General features: G+C 37.6%; 2 protein-coding genes and 1 pseudogene across 2 annotated transcripts; 1 reads left to right on the top strand and 2 right to left on the bottom strand.

Annotated features, from left to right (window-relative positions):
• Positions 1-491: 491 nt before the first annotated feature.
• Positions 492-7,146, bottom strand: LOC113293406 (annotated as a pseudogene).
• A 1,067-nt stretch (positions 7,147-8,213) lies between these two features.
• On the bottom strand, positions 8,214-9,140 carry LOC113296027 (probable carboxylesterase 12). The gene has a single exon (XM_026544367.1). It carries the CDS (start codon positions 9,138-9,140, stop codon positions 8,214-8,216), a length of 927 nt encoding a protein of 308 aa, XP_026400152.1.
• Positions 9,141-11,689: 2,549 nt separating this feature from the next.
• On the top strand, positions 11,690-12,790 carry LOC113296025 (long-chain-alcohol O-fatty-acyltransferase-like). Its single transcript, XM_026544366.1, has 3 exons — positions 11,690-11,736; positions 12,232-12,603; positions 12,691-12,790. The coding sequence occupies exons 1-3, from the start codon at positions 11,690-11,692 to the stop codon at positions 12,788-12,790; spliced, it is 519 nt and encodes a 172-aa protein (XP_026400151.1).
• Positions 12,791-13,049: the final 259 nt, after the last annotated feature.

The following is a 13,049-nucleotide window of genomic DNA, read 5'->3' as shown; positions in this document are numbered from 1 at the left end:
TGCCCAAAGAACTGTCGTCTCCGTAATAATGACTACCATTACTAGCATGCATATGTGTCGTTTTTCTGGTCTGACTTCCGAGTTGATTGAGGGCTGGGAGGAAAACATAAAGAAGGCTGAGAAAGTTGAATTTAACATTGGGTGGGTTCGTAACTGGTTAGAGGATATCAAAACAGATTTTTGTAAAAAGAAGAAGCTTGACGCTGAATTTATAGAGCAGGTTGATTTATTACATGTAGAGAATTCAAAGTTCGCTGCAGCAAAGAAAGCGTTGGAGGCAGAAGAGAATGTTGCTGCTTTGCAAGCTAATATGAGTCCGCTGATCAAGGAGATACAAGAGTACGCAGAGAAAAATAGCCGCTTAGTTTCCGAAGGGTGGTTGCAGTAGTTGGATGCGCATGGTACATTTAAATGATGACATAATCTGATAATAATGCATGTAAAAGCAAGCATTTTGCATGAACTCGTCTCAGTCAATTCCTCAAAAACACTTAAATACGGCGAGCTGCACCCACAGCTTTAGCTTTTTCGCGAAGCACAAACTTCTGAATCTTACCGGTAGCAGTTTTAGGAAGAGACTCTTCAAAAACAACAGTTTTAGGTACCATATAGTGAGGCATTTTGGCCCTGCAAAACTCTATAATGTCCTTTTGTGACGGCTGGCTCTTCTCCGGTTTCAAACTTACAAATGCACAAGGTGTTTCACCCCAATATTCATCTGGACGAGCAACCACAGCGGCTTCATCAATCGCCGGGTGCGAATACAATACAGACTCAACTTCGACGCTGCTTATATTCTCCCCACCACTTATAATCACATCTTTTGACCTATCTTTAATCTCCAAGTATCCATCAGGGTGCAGAACACCCACATCTCCTGTGTAAAACCATCCATCTTCTTTCAAACATTTACTCGTACCTATCGCATCTTTAAGATACCCCAAGAAAATCGAACCACCTCGTAAAACAATCTCACCCAAGGACAATCCGTCTCGTTTTACACTTTCACCCGATTCCGGATCCAACACATCGATTTCAGTCATTCCAAGTGTTTTCACTCCTTGTCTTGCTTTCAACCTAGCCCTTTCCGTTGCTGGTAATTTGTTCCACTCAGGTTTCCATGGACAAGACACGACGATTGCTGCAGTTTCGGTTAACCCATAACCATGGCTCACCACAAACCCCAATGATTCCGTTCGAAGAAGCACTGGCGCAGGCGGTGGCGCCCCAGCTGTTAAAATGTGAATACGGTTGGTCAGTGGTTCTATACCAGGCTGATTCGCTAACATATTTAGCACAACTGGTGCCGCACATATATGGGTCACTCTATGTTGGCGGATCAAATCATAAAGTGACGCAGCATCAAATTTGTGTAGACATATGTTGGTCGCACCAACCGCTGCCATGCCCCAAGGGAAGCACCATCCGTTTGCATGAAACATTGGCAGGGTCCACAGAAAGATAGGTTGTTTTGGTACAGACCAATCAACCAAAGAATCAACCGCCGCGATGAAAAGGCCGCGGTGAGAATGGACTACACCTTTGGGAGATGCCGTTGTGCCTGAAGTATAGTTCAACACCATTGGATCCCACTCGCTACGAGGTCCTTCCCACTGAAAATCAGGATCACCTCTCATTAACAAACTTTCGTAGATAAATTCGAGCTTAGAATCAGCAGTAAATGATGAATTCTCAATGACATCCCCATCATCATTGATCAAAATGAGCATAGGGGGTTGAGTTTATGGTGGCAAAAGAGAGAATGCTTCAAGAATTACAGATTGGGAGTGAAATTCAACAAAAATGAGTTTTGATTCACTATGACATAGGAGTATAGAAATAGTACGTGCGTGTGTTGGTGGTGTTTAATATGGCACTGTTGGTATGCATAAGATGTTATGCAGTATATGTTGGTATGCATAAGATGTTATGCTGTATGCATACGATGTTATGCAGTATGCATAAGATGTTATGCAGTCAATATTGGATCTGCATAAGATGTTATGCAATTAACTAAAACAGATTAAAGACGACACACAGTTTAACGTGGTTCGGCTATAGCCTACGTCCACGGGAGAAGAATGATTAGGGTTTCTTATTATCAATAGAGGTTTTACAAGAAGTGTATATATGTGTCCTATACATGCCACATATTCGTATAGATAGCAACATATCTAGAGAATATTTTCTTGCAGTGTAAGCCAATCATAAATAGAGAAACCAAATATTCTCCTTTGTTCCAACACTCCCCCTCAAGTTGGTGCGAAGATATCAATGGAGCCCAACTTGGATAGAATTCCATTGAATTGCTTGACAGGTAAACCCTTAGTAAAAACATATGCCAGTTGTTGATGACTACGAACGAAGGGAGTGCATATTACTTTGGCCAATACCTTCTCTCTAACAAAATGACAATCCACTTCTATGTGCTTTGTACGCTCATGAAAGGTGGGATTTGATGCGATTTGTATCGCTGCTTGATTGTCACAAAACATCTTAGCTGGCTGAGGTGACAGAAAACCCAAATCTTTAAGTAATGCTCGCAGCCAAACAATCTCACAAGTTGTTGAAGCCATGGCTCTGTATTCTACTTCAGCACTTGATCGAGAAACAACATTTTGTTTCTTGCTTCTCCATGTAACCAGATTACCACCAAAGAATATGCAGTACCCTGTTGTTGATTTACGATCAACTGGACATCCAGCATAATCATCATCTGAATATGCTGTTATACAGTAGCTAGAAATTGAATAGGCTTCATTCTTTGTCATCAAAACTCCTCTTCCTGGTGATCCTTTTAAATACTGTAGAATCCTAATTACTGCATTTAGATGTTTAACACGAGGTGTATGCATATAACGACTGACTAAGCTTACTGCATGTGCTATGTCAGGTCTGGTAACAGTGAGATAAATTAACTTGCCTACTAACCTTTGATATAACCCAATATCACTTAACACATCACCATCATTATCAAGTTTGTTGTCAATTTCTGTAGGAGTATCACAAGGCTTTACTCCCATTTTTCCTGTAGCCTTCAGCAGGTCCAACACATATTTTCTTTGATTCAGAAAAATACCCTTCTTTGAGTAAGCAACTTCTAATCCCAGGAAATACTTCAGTATCCCTAAATCCTTGATGTCAAATCTGGAATGAAGCATTGCTTTAAGATTTATAATTTCTTGTTGATTGTCTCCTGTAATCACAAGGTCATCAACATACACTAGAACTATAGTTATACCAAGATTACTTATTTTAATAAACAAGGAGGAATCGGCAGAGCTCCTTTTGAACTTATTCTGGATGAGTACTGAACTTAGCTTTGCATACCATGCACGTGGTGATTGCTTTAAACCATATATTGCCTTCTTAAGTTTGCAAACCATATTGCTCTCTCCTTCTCGAGGGTGTCCAGTTGGTATACTCATATATACCTCTTCTTCTAGATCACCTTGTAAGAATGCATTCTTCACATCCATTTGAAACAATTTCCAATCTTTATTAACTGCAAGAGACATGAGAACACGAAAAGTATTCATCTTTGCAACTGGTGCAAAGGTTTCTGTGTAGTCTTCTCCATATCTCTGAGTAAAACCTCTTGCCATTAATCTTGCCTTATAACGCTCAACAGTTCCATCACTTCTGTATTTAATTATGTACACCCATCTACATCCAACAGTCTTCTTCCCGGGAGGAAACTTGACAATACTGTATGTATTATTTACATCTAAGGCACGTAACTCATTCTCCATTGGTGACTTCCATTTTGGATTAGACTTTGCTTCATTGTAGTTTTTAGGTTCTTGGTGACTGGATATAGCACTTAGAAATGCAGAGTGTGAAGAACCTACATGATCATAAGTTAAATGTGCTTGTATAGGATACGCAGCGGAATGATATGTAAAGAAATCTTTGTATTTCTCTGGAGCCTTCTTCTCACGACTTGAGGTTCTGACAATTGGTACCACTGGTTGATGATCTTGTGGAACCATAATCTCAGATTCTGGCACTTGATGCGGCACATCTTGTAATCCTGTATTATCATCAGTAACACCAACATTATTGTCTGAAGCTTCTTCATGAACTGCTTCATTATGCACATCCAACACTGCATTAGGTAAGTCCACCAAATCTACCCCACCACCATTATCTCTGTGGGAATCTGTTGCAGTAGGTATCTCAGTAATAATTGGAAGTGGTGCCAAATTTGTGTAACGCTCCCCCTGAGACCGACTGCCAGAATCACACTGAAAGTAAGCCACTGCTTCATCAAATACAGCATCACGAGAAATCTGTAGCTTTCTAGTGGGTGGATGATAACAAATATAACCTTTCTTTGTAGATGAATAACCAAAGAACACACATTTAGTTGCCCGTGAATCCAGTTTATCATGATGCTTTGCCTGTAAATGTACGTAACAGACACAACCAAAAACTCTGAGATGAGAAATGCCAGGCTGATGACGTTTCAAAACCTCTAATGGATATTTGAACTCAAGCACACGACTAGGAAGACGATTGATCAAATAAGTGGCCGTCAGAGAATCATGAGACCAGAATTTCTTTGGAACATGCATCTGAATCATAAGAGCACGAGTAGTTTCCAGAATATGACGTAGTTTCCGTTCAGCAACACCATTTTGCTGTAAAGTACCAACACAGCTAGTTTGATGGATAATACCATGACTACGCAAATAACCTGGAAGAGTGCCTTTGACAAACTCAGTGCCATTATCTGATCTAAAGATTTTAACATGTGCATCAAATTGGTTGCGTATCATACAATGAAAATCCGCAAATACAGATGAAACTTCAGTTTTGGATTTGAGTAAATAGATCCATGTAGCACGTGACCAATCATCTATAAAGATAACAAAATACTTATACCCATCATAAGCATCAATTGGAGCAGGACCCCATAAATCAGAATGAATTAATTCAAAAGGCATTGTAGCACGAGTCACAGAATTAGGAAATGGAAAACGAGATTGTTTAGAAAACTGACAAACATCACAGACTTGAGTCTGGACAGAAAATGTGGGAAAAATCCTAGACAAAACACGACTAGAAGGATGTCCAAGTCTTTTATGATAAAGGAACTGCGGAGTAGATCTTTGAGTGAGACATGCCATGTCACTAGAACGTAACAGGTACAATCCATGAGAAAAGATGCCTCTACCAATCGTCTTCTTCGTATTTCGATACTGAAAGATGACCGAGGTAGGGGTAAATGTAACATCACAATTCAGATAATTAGTGATTTGACCAACAGATAACAACTGAGTAGGAAACGATGGAACAACAAGTGCATTAGATGGCGGACAATCTGGAAAAAATGCACTTTCCCACTGCCCATCACAGGAGCAGTAGAGCCATTAGCAACTGACACATTTTTACGAGAGCTGCGAATAAATGCATGAACTGACGAAGGATCATTTGCCATATGATCTATAGCTCCTGAATCAATAATCCAAACTTGGCGGTTGGAAATAGGCGTAGTAAGAAAGGCTAGTAGGTTACCTGAAGTATGGTTGGCCTTGCGCTCAGTCTTATTACCCAACTGGTTAAAGAAATCCTTCAATTGGTCTATGGTAAATGATGAATTGTCAGCTACAGCAGCTCGAGCAAGCTTATTTTTGTCAAAAGTAGCTTTAAGATGAGGATAAATATCCCAACAGCGATCCTTGGTGTGACCAGTTTTATTACAATGATCACAATGAAAAACTTCTCTCTTACCCTTAGCACGAGAATTCTTGTCCTTATCAAATGGCATGACTCGTCGTTTATCATCTTTGGAGCTCATAAGAGCACTTGATTCAGCTGCATCCAGATATACAAAGCTTTTAGAATTAGGATTCATAACTTTCTTACGCGTCTTTTCACGCTGCACAGTCGCACAAACATTAGACAGGCTTGGCAGTTCAGCACTCATGAGAATAGTGATTCTAAGAGATTCATACTCTGGTTTGAGGCTACTGAGCACATCAAAGATTTTATCCTCCTCAACCCTCTTCAAGAGAATTTTGGCATCAGTTGTATGAGGACGATATGTATCCAGTTCATCCCACTTCTTTTTTAAATAACCAAAATGCTCAATAAAACTTTTCGTACCTTGTTCAGCCTCAGCAATCTCACGTTTCAGCTCAAACACCCGAGCAACATTATTCCGTAAGCCATACAGACTAGCAACAGACTTCCACAAATCCTTTGCATATTCTGAGAACGAGAAGATTTCCGAAATATGTGGTTCCATCGACTGAAGAAGCCACGTGCGAACAAGTTGATCATCAACAATCCAATCTTCATACTTTGGATCCTTAGCATCTGGACAGGTACTATTTTCACCAATATACCCAGATTTTCTTTTACCCCCCAAGAGCAAGAGCAGCAGCCCTATACCAGCTTACATAATTGACATCATTCAGCAAGACGGAGGTTAAACGCAAACTAGTATTATGATCTGATTGTGCTATAGTAAACACACAGAGAAACAGAAAAAAAAATTGATTACAGAGAAACGGCCAGGATCGTTAACGATCCCCTGATACCATGTTGGTATGCATAAGATGTTATGCAGTATATGTTGGTATGCATAAGATGTTATGCAGTCAATATTGGATCTGCATAAGATGTTATGCAATTAACTAAAACAGATTAAAGACGACACACAGTTTAACGTGGTTCGGCTATAGCCTACGTCCACGGGAGAAGAATGATTAGGGTTTCTTATTATCAATAGAGGTTTTACAAGAAGTGTATATATATATCCTATACATGCCACATATTCGTATAGATAGCAACATATCTAGAGAATATTTTCTTGCAGTGTAAGCCAATCATAAATAGAGAAACCAAATATTCTCCTTTGTTCCAACAGGCACCACTCATTGGTACTGCGAAATGAAGTTCATACATAGCCTGTATATCTGGAGATAAAACTGAGATAACATCTCCACGTTGAATACCGATGATTGATTTCAAAGCTGATGCAAGTTGAAGACATCGATGATTAGCTTGATTCCATGTGTAAGTTGTTTTGTTGTAGATGATTGATGTATAATCACCGTATATTGTCGCTGCTCTCTCTAAGAACCTTACTGGGGTTATTGGTGATGAATTTGCTGCACTTGGTTTCAACAAATCCATCTGAAGTTTTGAACCTACAAAATTTTCTTTACTAGCTAGTTCTGTTGTAATGTCCGGTGGCTATGAACCTCTGAATGTCTGATACTTAATATGAATCACTCTGATAGAACTTGTATTACTACAGTCTTTTAAGTCACCACCAACTCTATTTAGTTCTCCCGTACCGTTACACCTAAGCCGCTTTTTAAGTTGTCTCGGTTCCCTTCCCAATTTAAACTCCCCAGGTACCCTCAGATAAACATCTGGTTATCTTGAGCCTTTAGTGAAGACAAATTCGATGAACCATTATCCAGAAACAGGATAATAACGTCCCCTCAGTTTTTCTGCCAATCTGCACATGTATCATCCCTTACGTGAACGTCCCCTTTTAACGTATATAGTATTCTTCATTCGTTTGTGTATAAATGGAAGGACAAATCAACTTGTGCACAGAGTACGTAAATGGCTGCATAAGTAATCCATTCGACTCAAAGTTTTACCCAAGTATCATAGTACGTAAATGGCTGCATAAATAATTCGACTAACATGATACATGAACGTACATATAGCTAATTGACGACTATCAACAACTCAACCGTGAAAAGTTACAACATGGAAAGTATTCCAAATATAGAATTGGGTACAACTTTGATTCAAAAAGTAGAATACAGAAAATCTACTCAACAGCCTGTCTGGATGCAACTCCAGAAGTTATTTTTTGATTTCTGAAAACAGTAAAGGCAGAAGTTATTTTTCGACTTTTAGAAACAAAGAAGTTAACTTTTTCTTAAAGTAAAAATATTTTGTTTCTGACTTCTGCTTTTGATTACTACTTCTGGTATCCAAACAGGTTAGCGTGTTTGAGTATTATTACTTAAGAAGTTATTTTTCGACTTCTAAAAACACTGTGTTCTATAGGTTGCCTCTTAGATCATACATGGCCAGAGTTTACACCAGAGTTGTTAAAACTTAAAGAGTGGTGTACGCCCATTTTTGGTGTCGTTGCGCGTGCCTATTTTACGTGTGCCTGATATCAAACTCCAAGTAATTATACATATTCTGCACGTCTAGAGAACTTCCATAAAAGTTTAGATCCGACTGGGAATCCTCTCTTGATGGTTGAGGAAAGAAATCACTAATTCCTTCATCTTCACAGCATTTTCAGAATCAGGGTTAAGCAGATGGAACACATGATTCTCCCCTAGTGACTCCTTAATCTCAACAACACCATTCCATTCACTATTTCTCAACGTTTCATAGTACAACCATCCTCTGTCCCTGAACAAATCTTCCTCTGTAACACAAACTAGTACCCTTTTGCATCTTAAGCTTGACAGGTTCGGGTTTTTGTAGGGGTTGATAAGTAGGTCATCATAACCAGTCGATGATGGGTAAATATTCGGCCAAAGTTTGTCCATTATTATCTTCTTACTCATATCTTTCTCCTCGGAACCAATGGGTTTCACATCCCAAAAGTAAGGATGAATTAAAATGACACCAGAAAACTGAAACTCGTGATGAGCTCGAGCCAGCCGCAGAGCCATGTTGTGCGAGATGTTAGCACCCGCACTATCGCCACCCATGAACACTCGGTTGTAGTCGACATGGTTGTTCAGCCAGATTTCAGAACCGTGACCTGTAGAGTGAGAAAGTACCCATTCTATGGCTTCCCATGAATCTTCATAGGCAACAGGAAGATAGTGTTCAGGTATTAGAGAAGTAACATAGTTATGGTAAATTGGAGAGGAAGGACTCTGAACACAGAAAGCTCCTCCATGGAAGTAAATGAGAAGTGGAAACCTTTTATTAATCTGTTGTTGGGTAAATTTAGGGAGATAGATTCTTGAGGAAACACCAGTTTCAGGTGTAATTATAATATCTTTTGATGAAACACCCGTATTTGGGTCTTCCATAGAAGGTGGAACAAATATTGTGACCAGTATTCTCTCTTTTCGACCATTTTTGTATACCCTTAAATATGGCTTAAATTCATAAACAATTTCGTTGTTCTCCATTGAAGGAGGAGGAGGAGAAGGAAACGATAAAAAAAAGGCAAAGCTTAGGGCATGTTTGGTACAGTTTTGAAAAACAGTTTTCAAAAATAGTTTTCCACTGTTTTAAAAACATACCCTTTTTTCCTTGTTTTCATTTTCTAAAAATTGTTTGGTAAACTGTTTTTGAAAATAAGGAAAACCAACTAAATCGGATCAAATGTAAAGATTCGTCTAAGAGATAGTGATATTAGCCATGACTCACTTGCAGTCATTCCCATCTCTTACTTTGTTCTGAAAAGAAGAAAAGAATAAAGAAAAGAAAAAAAGAGAAAACACAGAAAACAATAATTTGTTGTTTTCATTTTTTTGTTTTTAAAAACAGAAAACAGATAGAAAACATTTTCTGAAAATGTCCTTACCAAACGCGTTTTCTCATGTTTTCTGTTTTCTCTGTTTTTAAAAACAGAAAACTGTTTTTGAAAACTATACCAAACAGGACCTTAAGGTTCAACGACGAATTGTTTTGGATGGTTTTATTCATCTCCAGCTCCAGGAGGAGGTATTTACGTTTCACAAAATTGGTTAAAAAGACCAAAATCAACAATTCCTAGGTGAAATGGACAGTTAGATTTTGATATTGTTTAAATGGACAAAAATGTAAAAATAGGCAGGATGTAACCAGTTTCATCATGCCCATTTTCAAATATTTTTTCTTATTTTTAATTTACACAGGATGTATCAAGTTTCATCCTTGCTATTTTTTAAATTTAAGCTAGGATGAATCCAGTTTCATCCTTGCTATTTTCTTTTGACCATTTCACCGAAACTATTTTTTACTCGTCCATTTGAACCGTGATTTAAAAATATTTGGACAAATGACCCATTTTCCGTTTACGTTTCTACACACGATTTATCTTGATCCTAATATTTAGGAATTATTGAACAAGTTTATGCACGGACCCATGACGTTGGACGTGTGAAGAAGTTGTCCTAGTTTTTTGGAAGTGATTTGCGTAATCATGGAAACTAACAAATAGGAGTTTATGGTAGTTGTTGGGTTAGTGTTGAAAGTGTTCTTGTAAGGTTATAAAAGGCATAGTCTGTTGGTTACAGAAATGTATGTAGAAATTTTTAATCAATGTAAGTCTTACATGAGTTTTGTGTTTGATCTCTCTCACTCACTCCTCCCTTGATCCTGATGGAAATCCATCAGAGCAACCATTAGTAAAAAATTAATAAATAAATCATAAAATTGGTTAAAAAAAACAAAATCAACAAATTTCTGGGTGAAACAGACATTTAGATTTTGATACTGTTTAAATGGATAAAAATGTAAAAATAGCAAGGATGTAAACAGTTTCATCCTACCCATTTTCAAATATTTTTTTTTATTTTTAATTTACATCAGGATGCATCCAGTTTCATCTTTTCTATTTTTTAAGTTTAAGTCAGGATGAATACAATTTCATCCTTCATATTTTTTTGTTGTCCATTTCACCCATATTAATTTTTACTCGTCCATTTGAACCATGTTTTAAAAATATTTGGACAAATGACCAAATTTACGTAAAAAAAGTATACCAGTAGCTTCCCCATATAAAACTAGATATTATTATTATCATCATATACTATAGTGCAATGCAATCACTACGCACTGTAATTAATTAATACTGCGTACATGCAAGGAGAAACGTATAAATATACCATTGCTTGATTTGAATATATACATTTTTCTGAAAGTAAGTTGCATGAATTTAGTGCTTGCTCTAATTTTTTAAAATAATAAAAAATTAGTGCTTGGACAGATAATTGGATGAGACAACAGATAAAGAGATGAGGCTGAGAAGTACCATTCATTGACACGCACATCGAACAAGATGATATTTCTGTAAGATAAACCTTACGAATGTCAGGGAGATGAATTTTCAATCGGATCTTTAGATAAATAGGAGAGAGGAAGAGATGCTTATAATAAATTTTAGATAACGATGCCCCAGGAGTAATGGAAAATACATCCAGCCATAACACATACTACTACTTCAAATTGGCCTAATAGCTCGGCAATCAAAGAACAAGTATTGTCTGGTTACAAAATCTCCGTCACATGGGAGGCGTCTGCAAAGAGATTCCATCAGATTAAGTTAGCTTTAATTTTATGGAAGAGTTGCCAAATACTGAATTTGATTTTTAGGGCATTTAAGCCTCCACTCGAACCTCCAATCAGTGTTGTAAGAACTACCGACAACCTTATTAGTCTGTTGCCAGACCAAATAAATTAGTCACCTCCATCAACATTTTCAGAGGTAGCGAAGATATGTGGTTTTTGTTGCAACTACTAGCTCTGAGTATATTTATGGGTGCAACCACTAACTGTCAACTAATGTGATAATTGCATCATATATTGAATTGAAATAAGTTTATAAGTTCAACTCCAAGGCAATACATTGTCATCTGAAAACTGAAGCAAGTAAAATGGATGGCATGCATGTTGGCATGATTTAGATAGATACCTTACTTAAATTTTACTAATTCATTTATTCTTGAGGGAAAGACAGAGAAATCGAGAGAGAATGGATGAGTTTGGCCATGATGGTAGCAGTAGTGATGAGTTTGTGAGGTTAGTGAACGTCTGTTTAACAGTTTTTTCATCCTTAACTTACTGTTATTTCATCTCTCGAAACATCCCAAAAGGATTTCCAAGGCTTCTTTCTATCTTACCAGTTATATACATATTTACACTCATTCCTCTTAATCTCTCTTCTTTCCATCTTACTATGACAGCAGGTTGGTTTATAAGTTGGTTTGCTAGCTTTAAACTTGTTCTCTTCTCATTTGATAAGGGTCCCCTTTCATATGATCCACCACTTGTGTCATCTTCATCACCATCACCAATGACCTTTTCACGTTTTCTTGTTATCGCTTGTTTACCGATCAAGGTTAAACAATCTAACCAATCATCAGTACGAACGTATATGCATGGGCTGCATTATTATGTACTAGAAGGTGTTTGTCTAGGATTAGTATTTTATTCGTACGGGTATTACAAACAACATCAAAACAAACAAAACTTCTGGATCATGAATTTTCTTTATCTCTTGTATACGTGCTCCAGCAGTGAGTTAACTATCGTCTTTTATGCTGCCCTAGTTAGGCTCCTTTTCGACATAGATGTTGATCCACCGTACGGCAACTATTTCTTCTTATCAACATCATTTCAAGACTTTTGGGGTAGGAGATGGAACTTAGCGGCATCAGATATTCTACGATCAACTGTATATGAACCTGTAAGACATGCTATTAAAAGGAGTTGGGGTGTATACATTGCCATATTAGTGACATTTTTCATCTCGGGTTTAATGCATGAACTACTGATCTTCTATGTGTTTCGGAAACAACCTTATTGGGATGTATTGCTTTTCTTTATTCTACATGGGATTTGTATGGCTGTTGAGATTAAGGTGAAGAGGTCTTTGAACGGGAAGTGGCAATTAAATCAGTTGTTGTCGATATTGTTGATGGATGGATTTCTTGTATGTTCTTGCTTTTGGTTGCTTTTTCCATTTTTTGGTAGGTTTAAATTTCCGTTCATGGTGATCGAGGATTTTGCCAAATTCACCAAGCTTCTTAATAATGTGCTAGTTAACAATTCAAACCAAAGTGCTGTTATTTGAAACATTAATAATGCTGTAATTGTTAACCTATCCACCATATGGATAAAAACATATTTTTCCTGCTTTAAATATGGTGTCAAGCAGTAGCCTATGTATTGGAATTTACAAATGCAATAAGAACGGGGCGCAGATCCTCTGTACCCAATAACCGCCTGTCCCTCTGTCCCCGCCTATCATTGACTGCCACATATTTGATAGTTAACGGAGTTAATTTCGTGAATATCTAACCAAAGTTTATTGAGAAAAAAAGAAAAAAATA

The sequence above is a fragment of the Papaver somniferum genome, chromosome 7 (genome assembly GCF_003573695.1).
Source record: "Papaver somniferum cultivar HN1 chromosome 7, ASM357369v1, whole genome shotgun sequence".
NCBI classification, from domain to species: Eukaryota; Viridiplantae; Streptophyta; class Magnoliopsida; order Ranunculales; family Papaveraceae; genus Papaver; species Papaver somniferum.
This window is presented reverse-complemented; position numbering and strand designations above follow the sequence as displayed.

What these genes read in the sequence shown, in the direction of transcription:
- LOC113296027 (XM_026544367.1), bottom strand. Translation starts at nt 9,140, where the DNA reads ATGGAGAACAACGAAATTGTTTATGAATTTAAGCCATATTTAAGGGTA.
- LOC113296025 (XM_026544366.1), top strand. Translation starts at nt 11,690, where the DNA reads ATGGATGAGTTTGGCCATGATGGTAGCAGTAGTGATGAGTTTGTGAG. An exon ending in AGTAGTGATGAGTTTGTGAG is followed by an intron (nt 11,737 to 12,231) that starts GTTAGTGAACGT and finishes TACGTGCTCCAG; the next exon opens with CAGTGAGTTAACTATCGTCT. An exon ending in AGGTCTTTGAACGGGAAGTG is followed by an intron (nt 12,604 to 12,690) that starts GCAATTAAATCA and finishes ATTTTTTGGTAG; the next exon opens with GTTTAAATTTCCGTTCATGG.